General features: G+C 37.5%; 1 protein-coding gene across 2 annotated transcripts in view; it reads left to right on the top strand.

Annotated features, from left to right (window-relative positions):
• RFTN1 (raftlin, lipid raft linker 1) overlaps window positions 1-19,255 on the top strand; it is a 99,546-nt gene that overhangs the window by 55,407 nt on the left and 24,884 nt on the right. For both annotated transcript variants that reach the window (XM_063325145.1, XM_063325146.1), the window contains exons 5-6: window positions 12,382-12,805; window positions 16,838-17,041. In XM_063325145.1, the coding sequence (XP_063181215.1) occupies window positions 12,382-12,805; window positions 16,838-17,041 (628 nt within the window). The remainder of the gene's footprint in view (window positions 1-12,381; window positions 12,806-16,837; window positions 17,042-19,255) is intronic.

The following is a 19,255-nucleotide window of genomic DNA, read 5'->3' as shown; positions in this document are numbered from 1 at the left end:
GATGTAGAGAAATTTGAAGTTCTTTGAAGCTGTTGCTGTCAAGTGTGTGCTGTGTCTATATCTGATTAAACACATTATGAAAGTCTCAACACTTTTATATAAATCTTAACTCATGAAACAGGACTTGTTTTGGGAGTAGGAATTAATTGTCATATTAACTAATTTGTTTGAGCAACAAAAATGTCCATTACTTTTAAGGGCATATAAAACAGATATTTACAAACAAAATAAATGAAAAATAAAGGATGTTCTTCAAAGAAAGTAGTAACAAAAACCTTTTAGAGAGGGCAATTGCTTGCTTTCAAAAAAGAACAACCCTGGAATTCCTCGAACTGTGGAATACAATTGAAGTTAATAGAGTGTTGTAATTGAATAGGCAAATCCTTGATCGCAGAGCTTTTCGTAACAGAGGCTTTTAGCACAGGTTTACAATCTTACTGCATTGCAAATTACTAAATTTTTTTAAAAAGATACCAAATAGAGTAGCCATATTTTCAAAACAAAATAACAAGTCAAAATTTTCTCCAGCTGTGAATTCACTAGAAAAAATTCCTCTACCCTGAGAAAATTAATTTTATTAATTTCATCATGCACTACTGAGGAATTATTGTTTACATGGAGTTTGAACAAGGATGCGATTTTAATAACTTCTTTTCTCAATTGACTTTTTATTGCATTGAAAATGTATGTCATGTTGAATATTAACTGCTAGGTCCCGGCAAACACAAATCAATTTTGCAGTGGTATACAGCATAGGTAGTACCTTTTTTCTTCTTCTGTAACTCCATATAAGTGTTTAAGAGTAATGAAGTAGAAACAAGAAAATTATTTCACCTGGAGAATGCTTCTCGCCTCAGTACAGTGTTGACTATAAAACATTTAAGAAATGCCAAAGGCAGCTCTCTGGTCCAACCTGTGTTCTGTTGCTGAGATCCTCCTGCGCTCTGGGACTCTGTCCGTGTTCTCTAGCCTCTCCTGTACATTTTTGCCAACACTGTGGTTTCCAACCATGGTAAGAGCCATGGGAGGCAGGACACAGTTGAGTATTGGGGACGTAATGTTGCATGAGGTACACACCTTAAAATCATGTTGACATCACTACATTCTGTTTGTTCTTTCATATCAGTGTGGATCTAGTGCAGCTCAACGTGCCCTAGAGAGCTCAAACAGTCCCATGATGTCTTTGTCATTTAATTTCTGGGTAATGAAAGAAGTAACTTAACTGTTGTGTATGTACTTTACTCCTGTGTTGGTATTAGCACTCCTGTCTAGCTCTCAGGCAAAACAGAGATTAAAGCCTTGCTCGTCTGCTTTTTAATGAGCAAAGCTAACTTCTGATTGCTGTGGCTCAGATCATTCTGAAGTTCTCGCAAGATGTTACTTCTAAGATACTGTATTTTGTAATACTTTGACTTGTGTCTCATGTAAAATAGGGTAGCCTTTAATTGCTTCCTTAGTTGCTCTTTATTTCTGTGTATCTTGTTATCATTTTTTTCATCTGAGAGTGTTCTCCTGAATCTGCTGAGACAAGTAAGGGAAGGAGAAGTTAGGCTGACATCCCAAGAAAAGAGTTATTTTGAATACGCAGTCATGTATGAATGCCAAATATGTTTCTCATGACCTTTGTTTTCCACATCAATCTAAGTTACATGCTCTAGAAGAACTGTAAGGGGCAAAAGGTTTTGCTCCTGTGTTCACATCTTTGCGGTGTTGGTGGAAGGTTAGCAAACGGAGGGTAGTTTCTTTACCATTTCTTCCCAGTTCTGACTTTTCAAAATTTAGGAAGGGAATCTTTGTATCCTTGGTTGCCTGCTTAATAATGCTCTGTCAGAAGGAAATTCATGTACGTTAAATTTTTTTTTGAGTCTGACCCAATTGCAGAGTTCATATTTCTTGTCCCTGTGGGCTCGTTATCCTTCCCTAGGGAAGTATGATAAGCACAGAAAAGCGTAGTTTAAAAATGCCACAGCTTAACTGAAATCCAAATGCAGACATCTTCCTTTTGTGTTTTTGACTAGATGAGGACCTCTCCCTGATGGTCTGTCCTTACTTGACTCAGAAATTAGGCTAATTTCTTCCAACAAACCTAAGGCCATCCAGATGAATAATTGGTTTTACATTTTCAGACGTGGACCAGTTAAGCTTGGAACACAACTGCCATCTTGAAACACCTGTGTAATGCTTATCTTGCAGCAAAATCTGCCGAATAAGACAGTGTCGGATCTTCTCATTGCCATTCCCTCTGTTCACAGCCTTGGTGAACTTCAGAGAGTATATAAATGCCATCACCAGCACTAGCTCAAAAGCTACTAGTAACACTCCCTTAAGTGGTCCTCTGAACAACTTCTGTAGTCCTGAGTACCCTAGAAATAATCTTGACTCCTGCAAATGTAGTGACTTTTTTATTGACATTTATTTTCTAGTAATAGCGTTGCTGAGCCAAGGAAGTGATGGTACCTCTCAGAGTTGAGCAAGTGGGACCCCAGGGAAGAATATGCCAACAAAACACATTGCAAGGACACTGCCACCCTCGTACATGTTCTAGAGTTGACATCTGAAACAGTGACCACCAGTTCTCCCCGGTACAAAAGCAATTTTTGTAGGGAATTGGACTTTTGAAAGAAAGGCCATACAATACTAACACTTCTATGAAGACCTCTCATCCTACATTGCTGAAAGATCTAACGAATTTGAGCCCTCTTGAGCCCTTGGAGTATATGGTATTAACTGGTATTTACTGGAATTTTTCTAAATGTCTTTTAAAAAAGAGAATGTTATCAGGAATAGAACTGGTATGAGGAATTAGTATGTTTCAAGTGTTAGTTTATACACTGGAAAGTAATACACGTTACTACCAACTAGTTTAAACTGTAGCTGAACTTATGAGTGTACTCCTGAAAGGTGAGACATTTCTTGGAGGGATTCGATACCCCTGCCCGTTATTTGCCCTCACTCCTTTGGAGGGAGCAGCAGGCAGGAGACTGGCTGAGCAGTTGGGTAAGGAACTGCTACAAACCCCAAAGGACAACAGGTCAGTCTCACTGCATGTTTCTCCGTATCGATGCTTTTATCAAACTACCGAGATGCTTCTTTCCCTGCTCTCTTGTTTTTAGCCTCCATTCACCTGTGTCTGTTTCGGTGTTGTCAAGATAACCGCTATCTTAGTTCACGCACATTGTTTTCTGGAGAGTCATCTGTGTTATGGCACTAATTGGTGAAGAATTTTTGTATTAGTATTGCTGTTAAAAGGCAGCCGAATTCTCCTGCTTCTTTTAAGGTGCTAGGTAGAAGCAAGGTTGGAGTATTTAGGAGGACTTCTGTTTCTCCTATAAAATAAAAACTGAATGCCTATATGAATTCTCAAAAACTTTTTAAACCTTTTCCATAGATTTTCCTAGTCAAGGGAGTGATTCAGCCCAGATTTGGCTCTTCACTTATTTCCTACATATTTTTTGACATTTGTCTTACGTGATCAAAACAAGGGACTTCACATATCCATATAGTGTATGAAAGTGATATTAAATGATTTTGAACTCTCAACATCGGCGTTTTAAAACTCTCTTCAGCACCTACCTATGAAATGGCAAGAAGATGTGGCAGCTGAGAAAGTGTCATAGGACAAATTTGTCCATAATAATATGTTCTTTTTCTGTTTATAATTATTTGTGTTTGTAACACTGTAACAGGCAAATTCGAAGACAGAAGTCTGCAGTTTCCTAGAAAAAATGAATGTGAAAATTGCTAATCTTGTAATTATTTTTACTTCTACTTACAATCGCTAAGAAAAACACTGTTTTTTATATAGCTGTTCCAGTATTTCTCACATTCTTGTCTGTCATTTCTTCAGCTCTTCATCTTTGCATTGAGATTTCTTTTTTAGAATGAACAGAGATGCACTTACACGTTCTGAAGAGCACTAGACTGTTGGTGGATTTCTTGACTCTCTTGCTGCAGTCTTACAAGGATCTCTTGTGTGAAGTCTCTGATTGCTCTGTTGGTGCCAGGGCTCCTTGGATCGTTACTGTAAACCTTATTCTTTACTTTAGATATGTTTAGCTGGCCTGTTCAGAAATTTCCTGTAGGGTATAAAGTCAGAGCAGGTGGCAGTAAAAGACAGAAGAGGGGAAAAATTGAGAATTGAGTCTTTAATATTGCTCAGAGGATCGTTCTTCAAATGAATAAGCAGTTCAAATTTACTTCTGTGGCTAGAAAATGACCCCTCTAGAGTACTGTTTATTACCTAAGATTACTATCTAGATGTGATCTCAACCTCTTCTAAAATAATTTCCATCCTTAAAACAAACCAAAAAATCCCACCCCAAAACCTTCACTCTCCAGGGTATTTGCAAAAGAACAATACAACATTTATTTCTTTATCGCATTGTAATGAAAACCATTGCTGAGCACTTAGCCGACCGCTTTGTTTTCTGCATGTTTGCAGTGCAAACAGAGCGCCTATTTTATTTTGAAGTATTTGGATCTTAGAAGTAGATATGGTCATGAAGTTGAAGTTGAAACTCCACATCAATAGTTCTGCTCTTTGTGATCTGCTGTGATAATATTTATTAAAGTGCATTTTGTTAACATTTTGTAAGTGTATATATAACAAGAGACGGTAAAAAATAGCATATACTGTATTTTAAACAGCCTGGTGTGAAGGGAAACATCTGTTCCTGGTTAAGCTTCTTTCAACTTGTGTTCTTTAGACTAAGCCCTGTAAGAGTGGTGTTGATATATATCTTCCATGAACATTGCAAAACTATTTTCAGGACTCTCCCAGGAGCCTGGTTGTGCTTTTATAATCCTTTGCCCCCAGCAGCTTTCAGAGTCATCCTCTTGACCAAGATAAAAATAGATGTTATAAAGTATGTAGTTGATGTTTTTAATGATCCCACTTCTGTCTGGTGGGAAAAATAACTTTTTTTAAAAATAACAATAAAGATGATAATATTTTATACTGTGCTAAAATAAAATATGGGCAAATTTTTCAAATTGTAATTTTGGCTACGAGTAACAGATGGCTTGATGAAACAATGCGATTCTAAAGAAACACTCTTTGGTTTATATAAAGATAAAAGAAAACGTTCCCTGTAAGCTAAATGTAAAGTCTGTAACTTGTATTGTAGTTGTATCCTGAATTCTTAATTTTTAAAATATTCCTGTTGTCCTGAACCTTTTAGGTTTTTGTTTTAGTTGCTTAGGACAGAGATGGACTAAACCTGTGTGCCAGTTTTGAATCACGTTAGTGCTAGTTGATCACAAATAAGCAACTGTTTTCTCATGTTCTACAAAGAATACTGAATTATGTTCATCCGGCTAAAACGTCTGTTAGATACAATACGCAACCATCCATCTCTATAAATCTTTATTTTCTCCTTGCTTATGTTCACCCATTGGTGTAGGAGTTTCTCTCAAAAGATTCATGCACAAGACGTGGCCTGTGTTTTGAAAATGTCTGTTCTGTAGAGCAAGCGCTTGGGACAGAGTTTCTACAGACTTTTTTTTGACAACATATATAGAGTATTTGAGTTGAATGAGCATAGCTGGCTGCTTCATAGCAGTTTATCCCAGGTCTTAAAACATTTTTTAGGGAATAAATCTTAAATGACATGGTTAAATTCAGGATTTCTTTTCAGAGTTTAGGGCAAGGATGGGAGGACACAGGTATGTTACATGGCTTTTGGGCAGGTACCACAGTCACTGAATCTTTGTAGCCTGTATCCAGCAATGTTTGCCCTTTGCCAGCTCTGTGAAGGAACAGATGCTAAAATAAGACAATAATTTGAGAAGAATCATCGCACCCAAGACCACAGAGGATGAGACAGTATGGTTTCGAGACCTGTCATCTAGTGAGATATGCTGAAAGGAACAAGTGTACTTGGCACCACGCTGCACTACATGTTTAGTGTGGTTATATTGTTCTCAGGAATGAATGTACAGCTAATGCAAGCTGAAAAGGAATTTCAAGTTGTTACTCTCATCCTTGCCTTGGCTCCAGTAGCAGGAGACATATAGCGCACTGTAACTTAATATCTCTTGGCAGCACTGTCTTAAGAGCCTATCTTCTGTTTTATTCGGCATAGCAGTAGGTTGCAGTAGCTGCTTGCTTCCCTGTATTTCTCCCTGTTCTGTTTGTAGCTTTCAGTTCCCTTTTGCGGAGGCTGCTACCAGTGAGCATGTTGTAAAACGGCAAAGCTTGTTTTCTTTTCCCTGTTCAGTGCCTAGTTCTGCTCCACCACAAATACAGCGAGAGCTTCAAGTGATGAGTCAACGGTTCTGTTGAATGGGCTGTATACTGCAACGATGGAAAGGCAACGTACATTTGTTTCTTCAAGAAACTAATTAGTTTTTAAGTTTTTGGTTTGTTTTTGTACTCTGTTATCTTCTCTTGGATCTACCAACTTCTTTCTAACAGTCTTTAGATCTAAAGTTCCCAAATGGTAAAATTCTGGTCAAGGTTTTTATTGGAAGTATCAATATAAACACAGTTAACAACACCGCTTAAAGGATAACTCTGTGGTTTGGGATTACGGTAACATTTTTCAAGGCACTCCTCCAGTGTTTGATCCCTCATGGCCTATTTTTTGTAATTGACAGTGAAAATACTTGGTAATTTGAAAGCCTGAATGCAGACTGGGTTTTGACTTTCTAAAAGCTACGTTTGTATGAACACGAACTGTCTATCTCAAATTCAGAACTGGTGAGTGCAGACTGGAAAAGGTTAAAAATGCACGGGAAGTACAGGTTTAAATGACAGAGCGTCTTAGTCAGAAAGGTTGCACAGTTTGGAAATCTGCAAGTAGTGAAACAGAGTCTCAGACTAACAGGACTGAGAGAAATTATTAGCATTTGCTGCTTTGCTCTTTGATAAGTAGAATTGTCATTTTTTGTACTTAGTACTAGAGATGCAAAACTGCCAAAGTCACAAAAGTTTAGAGTTGTTTAGAAAGACCTAAACCCCTCCTTCAGAACATTAGCTAAGCCTAATTGGTTTTAAAATAAGCAGTAAACTCTTGATGACTGTTGTTGCTGTCTTCTCAGGAAGCAGCATGTGAGACCTACAGAAAATATCCAAGGCAAACTAAAAGCCTGTCGTAATTTTAAACATCTGTTTTCAGAAATGAACAAACTGGAAAGGGGATGTTCGGTATTTGTGATGAAGCATGTAGTACTAAATATTAATGAAGGAGGACACAGTTGGAAGAGTATGTCTTGAACATCCTTTTCCAGTTCCAACTCCTGGTATGCAGTACATAGCATTCCCCTCAAACCACAAGATGATGTTCTTTGCATGAAGATCCGGGATGCTACATCTGTTGTCAAAAGAGATTTGCTTGAATCCTAAAAAGAACGTAGAAAAATAACAGTGATCTTGTTTCTGGTACACATTATGAGGTCTAATGCCTCTAAAGTTGTTCTTTTAGAAACCAAATAAACAGACGGACAGACAAGAATTTATTTTACTGGCTAGGACAGCTTATGCTTGGCTTAAAAAAGTTTTAGATAGCTCTGAGCAAAATTAACCCAGCTATTGTTTCAGAGGCCATATGTTTTCCCATCAGTAGGACTAAGTAGCAGTCTCTCCCTTAGTTTGCTGCCGAGCTAACTAAATGCATCTGACCATCAGAAAATCAGTTCATTGCACACAGAGAACGTTGTCCTTTCTCCAAGAGCATTTTTGCTATGTGTGCTCTTTATAAATTGTCCCTGTTGTTTGGTTTTATATTAGCAGTCCCTTTTACGGGGTTGCTATGTCATTCTTTCTGTACCTTATTATGTCATGAACCATATAGCAAACCTCGTAATGAACTCTTTGGTCCTAATGCTCAGGTTTTGAAGGAGTTTTTTTCCAGCTCATCAGGAAGTGTAAGCCTTGAGACCGTTTAGGGCTGCTATAAACTAGAGCGCCCTGATGACATTAGTAAAACTGCTTTTCCTCTGGGTGCATCCCAAAGATGTCCAACTCCTGGCATACCAGAGTTAACAGAAATTCCTAGCACTTGTCTTATTAAATAATTTGTTTGAAAATCCTTATCCAAGAGAGAGATCCTCATTATTAAATCGCTGTGCATTATTTCCCATGTTTATTGATGTGGGTGGAATACTATCCTGAGCTTGCAGGAAGTGTTTGATTTTCTGTGTGCCATCCCATGGGAGAAACGCATAGAATCTCCCTGTAAGCAATTACTAAAGCTGACAAAAGTATATGATTCTGTTCAGCATGGGATCTATATCCTTGAGCTTATGTATTTATAAGTAGTACCATCATGCTTGCTATGAATAGGAGATTATTACGGAGCTGATAATGCAACAAGAAATGCAGAATCACAAACAGTATGTGGACTGTACAATGAACTTGCCAAATGTCTTTATTCTAAATAGATTTGAAAAGAAAACCTGTATGCAGCTGGTCAAAGTGAGCTTTCAACTTGGAGCCTCTGCACGTCTTTCATGGTTGTGAGGCCTACAGTTTAAAAACAAGTAGTTTTCAGAAAAGAGGATTTCATCATTCAGCCATACTGTTGTCAGGTGTGGTTTTACAGATATTTAGGCTGTCAGCCATTTTCTAATGAGGCAGGGAGCCGTCAGGAGTACCAGAAGTATTTAAAAAGATGGGACGTAAATTTGCTGCATCAACATAATGTTTAGTGACACTGCTTTGTGCTGCTGATGGTTCCTTTTTTCCAAAAGCAGTATAAAAATAGCGGTCAGTCAGTTCTGAAATAAACAATAACACTTCATACTTGTTAAGAAATGTTAACACAAGTGCCCCAGCTAAAATTCAATTAAGGTAGCGACATCAGGGTTGGATATGGTGCTTGTTCCTATTCCTGCTAGAATTAGTGGGAGATTTGATATTTATTTCACAGATAGCAAAGGCTAAATCTGTCATTTTTTTCCCTTCAGGGAAAATGCCAGGTTTCTAATCAAGCAAATTGTAGGGATGACATTAAATTCTTTAGCTGCCTCGGCCCTCTGTACACATGAAATTTCACCCCATCTTTAAGCAGGTTCTATTTTTAAACTGGCGTAAATCCAATTTGTTGCAAGCCAGTTATAAACTGATGTGTATGTACCCACTTGGGGGTTTTTCCAGGTCGAAATAAATGAGTTAAATTCTGCTTCTGTTGTTGAACAATAACATCTTTTGTGATGGAGACCTGTTCTTGTATTTGTGGATAGTATCATCCAAACAGCACTTTATGAGGCAATAATAATGTTTCTGTTCCTATCCGGGGAAAGAACCAAACAATTTATTATTATCGTAAATTTTGTTGGAATTTCCCTTTTAAAGATTTCCCAAAATGTAAAGAGCAAGTATGTAGTGTATTTAAAATACAAAAAAGGTCAGTAAAACAACTGAAATTAGTATGGATCACCTAATGTAAGGGTATTTTTAATCTGGCTTTTTTTCCAATGTGGTAAGTGGTGGAGATGCAGTTGCTCTGCTTTTTATGCTTTTTCCTCTCATTTAGTCATACAGCATGGTATGAGAAGGACCTTTGTTGGTACTCTTTGTTAGTACTGTAAACTGGCACATAAAGACAAGTAATTGTAGTATTTATCCAATCTGGAATATATTCTGGGTGACCATGTCAGAGCAGCATAATGTTCTTCCCATTCAGTTCACCCTTACCCCTGCTTTGTCCCATGTGTTGCCCTCTTACTGATTCCCAGCACCTCATCTGCTAAGATATTTTCCCAAAAGGCTGGAACAGACATACCTGTCTGTGTGTACCAGCACAGGATGCCTCAAAGGGTCCAAAACCCCCAGGTGGCTGGTAGAAACAGCCTTTCTGCCCTGTTTGGCTCCTGGGCATGACCTGTTCCGGTAATGAGGTTTGAGCTTGTTTAAGTCTGGGTTTTTGTTTTTTATAACTCAAATATTTGATATTTCAAATACAGGAAACAGAAAATGTGGTGTATACTGGGTGGCATAGTTCATTCTGGAAGTGAAGGCAACTAAAATTTTGTACTATTTAAGCTCTCAATAGGATGCTGAAAAAATCAAATTGTCTTTGTAGTTTGAAGATGTTCAGGCTTTATACTTTATTTATTACGTGATCTAGCCTCTTCATGGTTTTGTGGAAAGTTGGAAGGAAAGACTGTTTGTGTCTGCTGATACATCACTTTGCTGTTCTGCAGCTTACATTGCAGCGTTGATGTAACATTTCCTGCTAAACTGGCTTTATTGAAAATAATGGGATGCTTGGTTCTCCCTTATGTAATTGGGAAAATTTGAAATTTGGGTTTAAATAAGATTTTGTATTCTGTATACTGCCGATTAATTTGTTGGGAAAGGGCCTTGAAGATACAGTCGTTTTTCCTAGTCTTTCTGCTAAACTATTAGGCCTGTGCAGCTTAGACTGTCATTCAGTCCTTAGTTCCTCCTGTTTCCATTCTGAGAACGAACCTCAGAAGAAAAACCTTAGGATCAGGTATTCCTTAAAACAAACATGTTTTTTTTGAGAGAGCCAAGACTGTAAAACATTGCTACAATACCTGTGAAAGCTGTTCTTATCCTAATCACAGTGTGGGAGAGTCTGGTATAGGTTGACAAGCAGTCTTTATTGACTAGGACCAGTATAATAACTACACATGTACTATCCTCAAACTCTTAACAGTTGCATACTAGTTTAAATTTCTATAATTAGCTGCCCTGCAACCTACTAGTCAAATGTAATGGTGTGTCTGTAGATTAGTGATAAGAAATGAACTGAATTTGTAACTCGATCATTGACTGTGTCAAAAAGTATTTGTAAAATTACATCAGGGGTTCAGGACCATTAAGCATGTTATGAATGCATCTATCATTGACATTCACTTAAACCTTTCTGAACAAGCTTCTTACGTGCTAACTTTCTTTGTAGACAGAAATTCGTTTGATCAGGATACTGATGGCAGTATTTTTATTTGGAGGTTATTGTCCTCTTTAGCGATGAGCTTTAGTTAAGTCAGCATCCCATGTTTGCCAGGCTAAACACCTGTGAAGACCGTTCCTTTGTTTCCTGGAGAGCTCTGCTCAAGTTCCTGTGATCACGAAATCAAGAGTTAATTTAATATGGAAAATAAAATAGTGGTCTGAAAGAGGAAGTTCTTGTTGTTGATCAGGTACCATCTGTAGGTTTGTGTGTTCAGAACAGTAACACGTTACCAGGAAGTAGATGATTCATTTAAAAAAAAAAAAAAAAACAAAACAAAAAACCAAAAAAACCCCCCAAAAAACTGGGTAGGGAAGATACAGAAATGAGCTTCCTCTTAGATTAAAAAAGAAAAAAAAAAAAGTACAAGATTCTTCCTATTTATTTGCTGCTGAAAAAAAGGCCTGAACTGTTTCACGTAAGATCATACTAAATTGAACCTTGGAGAAAATTAGGACACTTAACTCTCTAGAATTACATGGTGTGCAGAGAAAGTGAAATTATTTCTCCACTCTGAAAGCATTTCTTTTTGAAATATTTATGTGTGTTTACACTTTATATTATATGAAGGGTATACATTACATGGAAAACTTTCCTTTTTGGTGGGTGATTTTGATAAATGAATCAGCAGACACTCGTGTGTTCACAGAAATCTGGCTCTCATTGCAGCTTCTCCTGGGTTTGAGGAGTTAGAGGCTGGTGACTCAAATGGATGGTGCCTCCGTAGTGCTGAGTCTGCTTAAAAGAGATTTCTCTTTCTGCTTCATCTCAAACCTTCCTTAGTTAATTCCAGCTTTATCTAATTGTCATTGCTACTAGTCCAATGCTTTTTTCTTAGGATCTATTGCGATTTGATTCCTTCACTTTCCTCCTTTACCTAAAGTGTAAAGGATTAATAATAGCGCCTCCAAGTTTCCATTTGTCTTCTTCTTAGCTCATCTCATGCCTTTTTCTATTCCGAGTTGTTATAATGGTGTTATAACTGTTGTTATAATGGTGCATATAACAGAGAGAATTAACATTTTTTTGCATAATGTCATAATCACATACCTAATACAGAGAAGATGTAATATTAAGTCCTATTAAGTCCCTTAGTTCATAATGTTGATACTAAAACTTTGTGTGAGTAATACCACTTCTGGTAATTTAGCTTAAACAAAATTTTCACTCAGATACTTTATCCCTTGTGAAAACATACAACATACGTAGGCATTTTCTCTCTCCTTTTTTTTTTTTTTTTTTTCCTTCCCACTTCTACATTTTCGGACAGTTTAGGAAACTTGTCAACCTGCTTATCTAGAATGTAGGTTTTTATGTAAATGTAACGTGACAATTTCTTGTGGTAGTGGACAAAAGTAGCAAAATGACATGCAAGCTGCCTTGAAGGGTGTTATTTTCTGTATTTCTGTTTAGCTAAGACAGCTTGACAGTTAAAAATCTAATCTTCTTTGACTTGTAGATTCAAGATGCTGCAAGTCAAGGCTTGAAATTTGTTGGAATTATACCTCAGTACCATTCCCAAAAGAACTGTCTTGTCAGCGCCTCCCTGACACCCGCCAGCAACAACTCTGTGCAATCAAGAGATAATAAAAATGTTTCAAATTGTCCCGAGGATCATGCTTCACCGGATGGCGAGAAAATAGGTGGCATTAATGGATGCAATACTCCAGCACCGAGTGAGGAAAGTGGTGACCAATGTGACACATCCAGGGAGGGCTGGAGAAGTGAAGGACAGGCTACTGACGAGCTGAATCTCAAGTCTGCGAAGGGAAATGAAGAACAGTTTAAACAAGCGAACCCGAGTGTAAGAGAAGCAGCAGACAAGCCGAATGGACTTGCAGAGAATGAAACACCAGCACGACACTTAAAACCACTTACTGGCAGTAAGTATTGTAGTGACCTTTCATACGTAAAAGCCGAGTTAAAATTGCCTCAATTATGTTCCCAGCTGCTTTGGGGTGTGGGGATGTGGGGAGGACCTTACCACTGTAATGGCGAAGAAAAAATGCATCAAATGAGCCACTTAACCTGATTTCAACGTGGTTACACAGTTCACAATGACTGAGACAAGTCAGGTGGCAAATGAAGACGTGGTATGAGCAGGTGCAACCTTCTTACGGCCCGTGTGTATGCCTGAGTGTAAAGACTTATTTTTGTCTGCTGTTCAACTGAATTGGTTCTTTTTTGTATTTGTTTTGATATCCTGAGAGCTCTTGATCTTTGCATCCTTTTTGTCGGTTTGAACAAAAAGCGCTGCTGATCTGCCTGACAAGGTTTTGCAGCAATAGAAGGAGTAAGTCACAAAGCCTTACCACAGTTAGCCCCTTTGTAGCAGGTGAACAGACAGCTGAAATTAAACCACATCAGGAATAGCAGGAATATGTGTGATCTGCACTCTGAAGTCTCCTAGCATCCTATGGTCAGGCTGGGGTCAGTGCTGCAGTCAGAATTGTAATTACTGGAAAGCAGCAGTTACTTTGTTAATGGCTCATGTTTGCTAATTCACAGTAAAGGTCCTCTTGGTAGTGGTGCTCCTCATAATTTGCCTTCCAGTTCTCATATTTTTGTAAGATTATTCTTCATATACCAGTTTTCTTTCTTTCATCTCTTTGACGTAATTCTCCTCAGGTATACATCTAAAAACAAAAGTCTCAGCTGAGGTCACAAAATACCCTCCTTAAGGTGTTTGTTGCTTGGAGGTTCCTTCAGTAGCAGGAATTGTAGTTCAAAATAGGATGTAGACCAGAGTAATTTAGAAAATGAAAAGTCATCAGAAAAAATATTCTTGTCCCGTTTCCAGTTTAAACCTCAAAATATTTTTCTTTCCTATGTTTGCTTAAATCCTAGAAAACAGTGTGTACACTCTTGTCTCTTACTGCTTTGTTTACTTTCCTTCAAGCTACAAATTACGTAAGAAAATTCCATCTATATTTCTTTCACCTGGTACTGTCCTTGACTTTATTTTATCCCTATTCTTTATATCTTACATAGAATCAGTGAAACAATCTTACCCCTTTGGGGATTTTGTATGTAGGACTGAGAATGCTTTTGCATTGTGCCTTCTTTGGACTATTGTCTTGGTTTCCGTTGCATTTTGGTGTAATTAGCTTTTTGCCATCAGATTTGGACGACACTCCAGTAACCTTTCACCATACTTTCTTCAGTTTTTGTTGGGCAAGGAGGCAGCCAGATCTTGTCAAAGCATAGCTATTATTTTAGTAATTTGTTCTGGTTTACATTAGAATCTTACACATTATAAAACCTCTCTTGGTTTTATAGTTCTAAATTAGTTATCTCCAAGTCTAATCAGAGCAATTCTTTCTCTTTTTATATATGCTGTCTTTGAGAGAGTTAACCAAGCAAGTTTAATAATCTTTTTGATGCTGTTCTCCATACTAAACAGCGGATACCTTTTGCTACAAGTAATCCTGTTCTTAATATTTTTGCCTAATGTGAAGCTGATGACCTCCAGTCTTCCCAACTTCTATCTGTCTGTAACACCCCAGGATTTTATTAGAGCTGCTGATTTGCCAGAGAAGAGGTTTTATTTTAAAAATGCCTTTAGTTTCCTCATTTGTATTTCTTTCTCTGAGTGCTTTTTTGGCTTTACTTATTTCTCATCCAGTTTTTTTAATTGGTGAGTTATGCAAATACTTTCCAAGACTGAAGTTCTGAGAAGGCAGTTTTATGTGGCAATTCACCTATAGCAGGATTTTCCCAAATCTATTGCCTGTACAACATTGCTGATTTCTTTATTACTCTTGTATGAAATTTTGTTATTACAGCACTGCCTTTTCCTCCCATGGAAAATGTATTTCAGTCTTTGGCAGCAGTTCTCCATCCTTCCTTGGGAACATAAAGATAGAAAGCATCAGGTGTTTTTCTTTTCCAGTTAGCCTACTTATTCCATAGGAAGTTACCACTCTTGAACTCCATCTGCCCTACATAAAACTTCAGAAAAAAAATGTAATATTTCTTACTATTTGTGGAATCTTAATTTTGTTCTTTATTTTAGGTTTTATACTATTCAAGTGTTATTTTTATGCTTCTCCATTTTTTTCCTGAATATTTTGTAGCGCTCATTCCCTTTTTCTTTTATTAAAGGGCTCTTCAAAGCAGTTTTGAAAATTATTTGCCTGTGATCAAGGCACAGATATTCCAATGGTACGTCCAAAAGTGCCATGTTACCTAGAACCAAACCAAAGGTGTCTTTGTCCATACTTCAGCAGTGAAAACTCTTGTCAATAGTGACTTGAATGGTCGTTAGGACTGAGGTACTAAACTCAATAATGGTGACAAACAAGGTCAATCACTGAAACACTCCCGCACATCTTAAAAGCATGTTGTCAACAGCCTGGTGTCAAATCCAATTTATCATCTCCCTATGGTTTTCCAATTCCATGATTTACTATTGTTAATATGAAGTCTTCATATACACTGAGAAGATCTTCATTTTCAACATGAGTCTATTTAGGGGATCAGAATCAAAACGATCATAGAAGTTTTCTGTGTATGCTCTTCTGAGTTAGGATTATCATAATTTTGTTCTTTCTAAACAAGTGGTAAGCAGCAAGAGGGTTCTTGTCAACAATTTATTCCTTTCTACTCTGTTTGAATCATGGTTCATGTCTGAGATCATTAGGTCTCTCTTTCATGTGTGGTTATATCGTGAGCTTCCTGCTGTCTTCTTCAAGTGGTGCCAGCCTGGCTCTGAGCATCTGCCTTCTAATATCTTTTTCAATTTACACACCACTTGCTCAGTGACGTTTGTTAGAGAGCAATCTTAACATTTCTCTTGAAATCTCTTTCTTTACCTTAATACTTGAGATTAGAATATAATAACTTGGAAACAAGAGGAGCTTATTGAATGAATGAATTTCATATAATGTTTTATCTTAGTTTATTTTGGGAGAATTTTTGGCATTTGGAAGTCAATAGAAATTCTACCATTGATTTCCATGTCCATTAATAAGTAAAATATTAATGTCAAAAAAATTTTTTATCGGTAATTCTATTGATGGTTGTACCCATCTGAGAATTTGGAAGGTGTATCTTCACTTGTTCCAATTTTAGGGCTGTGAAAGCTCAGCTTTGCTGTCAACAGTGACTTTTTTGTGATGGTAAGCCTACATTAACTGCTCCTACGATATACTAGAGGAGGTATGGAGCAGAGTCCGGAAAATGTCCTCATTTGTACAACTCTTCACAATTCCACTTTCAAAGTTTGTTTACTGTTGTGTTAATGTTTCATCTTGGCTCAGATATAAATCAAATAACCACAGTAAATCAAATAGCCAGCTAGTGACGTCTCTACAGTAATGTTTCATTGCATTTCCTCCAGATGAGGCTACTACTTGCTGGTCCCATGCCATTGTATTATCAAAACCAAGTTATTGAATACTTTAGTTTAATTGCCATGATCTATGGAATGCAGTTCCTTCTAAATTTGCAATAAGATTTTGTATTGAACTGTCCTCAGTGTCACAGTTCTTTTAACATCTCGTTCAGTAGAAAGTTAAAGGTACTCTGTGCATTAATTTTTAGTGATTTTGTGACTGCTGCAGTACTTAAAGCAGTTTGTGGAGTATGTTTTCCTATCTTGGTTTACACTGATAACTCCAGTAGGGGGATGGCCTGTTAGTACTCAGGTATTTCTGTCTTTAAGTGTTTTATTATCAAGAGTGAATCTATAATTAGTAACAAATATTTCAACAGCAATCAAAATACTGTATTGGGTTTGGGGACCCTACTGTGTTGGGCACTTCAGAAATGTTTTAAGGAGATAACCATATCCCAAAGTATTTTTTGCAGTTGCACAGTGTAATCAGGCAAAGGCAAACAGTGGGTTATACGTTGTTTTAGCTGAAATATCATAAAGTAGTTGTTGCATTATTCCATTTTTTACTTTTTGGTAGAAGCAGAGATCTTCGCTCTCTTCAACAAGCCAAAAACCCCACAAAGATGCAGCCAGTATTATACAGTGACTATCCCTATGAGGATCTCCAGGAATGGGCAGACCGTCAACAGCTTGGAAGCAAATTGGCTGGAGCACATGACAGATCACTTCAGGAAAGGAGGCTCATTGGTAAATGCCATCTTCAGCCTTGGAATGGTAAATGGTATGGAAATTACAGAAAGCATTATGCTGTGATTATTTTCCTTTCTCCTCTAATAGAGGCCATTATCTTTGAAGAGAAGACATTTGGGAGGTGCTTTAATATAGGCTTGGGGCAGATTCGGTTTAGATCAGCCTGTTTCAGTGAAATGGAATGAAAGCACAGGAAATATTTTGGCATTTGAATAAGGAAAACAGATCATGTATTGTATTTTATAAGCATACTAGAGATGACCCTGTAATTGCAGAAATACACAGAGTTAATAAACAGTACCAAGTAAAATGAATTAAACTAATAAGATTGCAAAGCAGATGACTTAAATGGAGGAGTGGCTTTCCTCTTAGCTGTCCGGCTATACAGTGCGGTGGGGGCTGATTGCAGGTCAGTGTAAGGACCCTCCAGTTCCATCTGGCCAACGCATAGTCAGTTACTCCCAGTTCTTCCAGAGACCCTTTCCACCTTGATGGCACAGTGTTTTATAAAATTGTCTTCTATGTTTGTTTCATCCTAGCTAGTGTGTTCATATAAGTGATGGTTAAATGATGGTCTTAAATTCAGAAGAGAAGATTAAAAACCAGATTTTTGCATGTTGTGAAAATGTGGCACTGAATCCAGCTTAATACTGTAGCCAGTCTGTACTACACTCGTGGCCACCATGGTGTCTCTGAAGACAAGCCTGCTGTACAAAGAAAGACTTTGGTGCATAGTAGGGATGTGAGAGATGTAACCAAGGGACCATGAGAACAAACCACGGGAAGTACTCAAACATAAAACTGTTGAAGTTACAGCCGGATTAATTTTACTGGAAAATTTTGTGACTAGTATACTTCATGGTTAAAGTGCTTATGGCTGAATCTTTCACCTAATTTTGGTTTGTTTTGCATTCTTCAAAAGGAATGTGGTAACCCGTAGATTGGGCAATGCTACTGAGGTTCATGGGTTTGTGCCTCAAAATTATAGGGGAACTGCTTCCAGAGCATCGTCTTTCCATTTTGCTGCTGGTCAGAATTCCAGGATCCATAATAAAACACAGTAATATGAGTCGATTCTGGTAAAAGTCAATCAGGAAATTAACAGGCAATCCTAATTTTTCATTTTGCAAGCAAGTAGCAAAAAAGGAAGGTCTAAAGTTCAGCTGATGGAATGCTTTCACACAGCTTCCTGGAAAGCCTTGTAATTGCTAGTTAACTTGCTTAAAAACAAATGTTCATTTACTTTATGTGTATAAATTGCAACTCATAGAGGCAAATTTAATTGGCTCTATCAGGCTCAGTGTTTTCTTTAATAAAAACTGCTTATCAGTGCTCTCTAAAATGCTTTAAACACAGCATTTTTCTGTTATTTAAACTTCTAAAGTTCATTTACATAACAGACGCCTGGGGGAAGTTCGTGTACTTGGATACCAGAGTGGGGAGTGCTGGATAACTGCCTACGGACATAGATAGAGTAGGCTTGAATGATGGCAGTAAAGTTTCAACATAAACAAGACAACGAATTGTATAAAAGTGGTCAGATTCCGGATTAAGTTAGATGAGAGATTGAAAATGAACAATTAATAAACATTTTTATTAGGTTTTACAGTTACAGGAAGAACAGGTTTAGAAGTCAAAAAGCTCAGAGTTAAGGTTTCTAAAAGTGTATTAATTAGAACACTTACGTTAAGACGCCGTGAACATGTTTTTAGAAGAACATTTGCTAAGAACATCTGTAAGTTGCTGTCAGCTGCAGTGAAATGTTTATGATTTAAATTCTAAAATTTTCCTATGCTGCAGAGAAACAGAACGGCTTTTTCACTTATATGCCAATGAGTATGAAACAACCCAGGGTAGGGAGGAGGGAAGAAAGAGTGGGCTGAGGGCTTCTCAGCTCCTTACTTTTGTCTAGTCCTTTATGGCATCCTGTCCAGCTCTTCATAGCTGGTCTTTTATTCACCGTTTAATCCTCTTCCAAATTAAGGTAATAACATACTTTCTTTAATTGGTTATATCACATCTCTTTGTTCTGAGGGCTGGTTTTCTCTTTGGCTTATAGTACGAATTCATTATTTTGCTTATTGGACTTAAAAGCAGGGTTATTATCTTCTTCTTTTCCCCCATGTCCTTGGAATGCCCAATGAAGTGAAGATTTCCAGATTGTCAGTAGTCATAAATCTGTTTCTTCCTTCTGCCAACAGTTTATTAATTAGCCTTTAAAAGAGTTCTAAACTTCACTGATAAC

This window comes from Chroicocephalus ridibundus, chromosome 2 (genome assembly GCF_963924245.1).
Source record: "Chroicocephalus ridibundus chromosome 2, bChrRid1.1, whole genome shotgun sequence".
Classification (NCBI taxonomy): Eukaryota; Metazoa; Chordata; class Aves; order Charadriiformes; family Laridae; genus Chroicocephalus; species Chroicocephalus ridibundus.
Note: the sequence above shows the minus strand (reverse complement) of the source record. Positions and strands in the feature narration are given on the sequence as shown.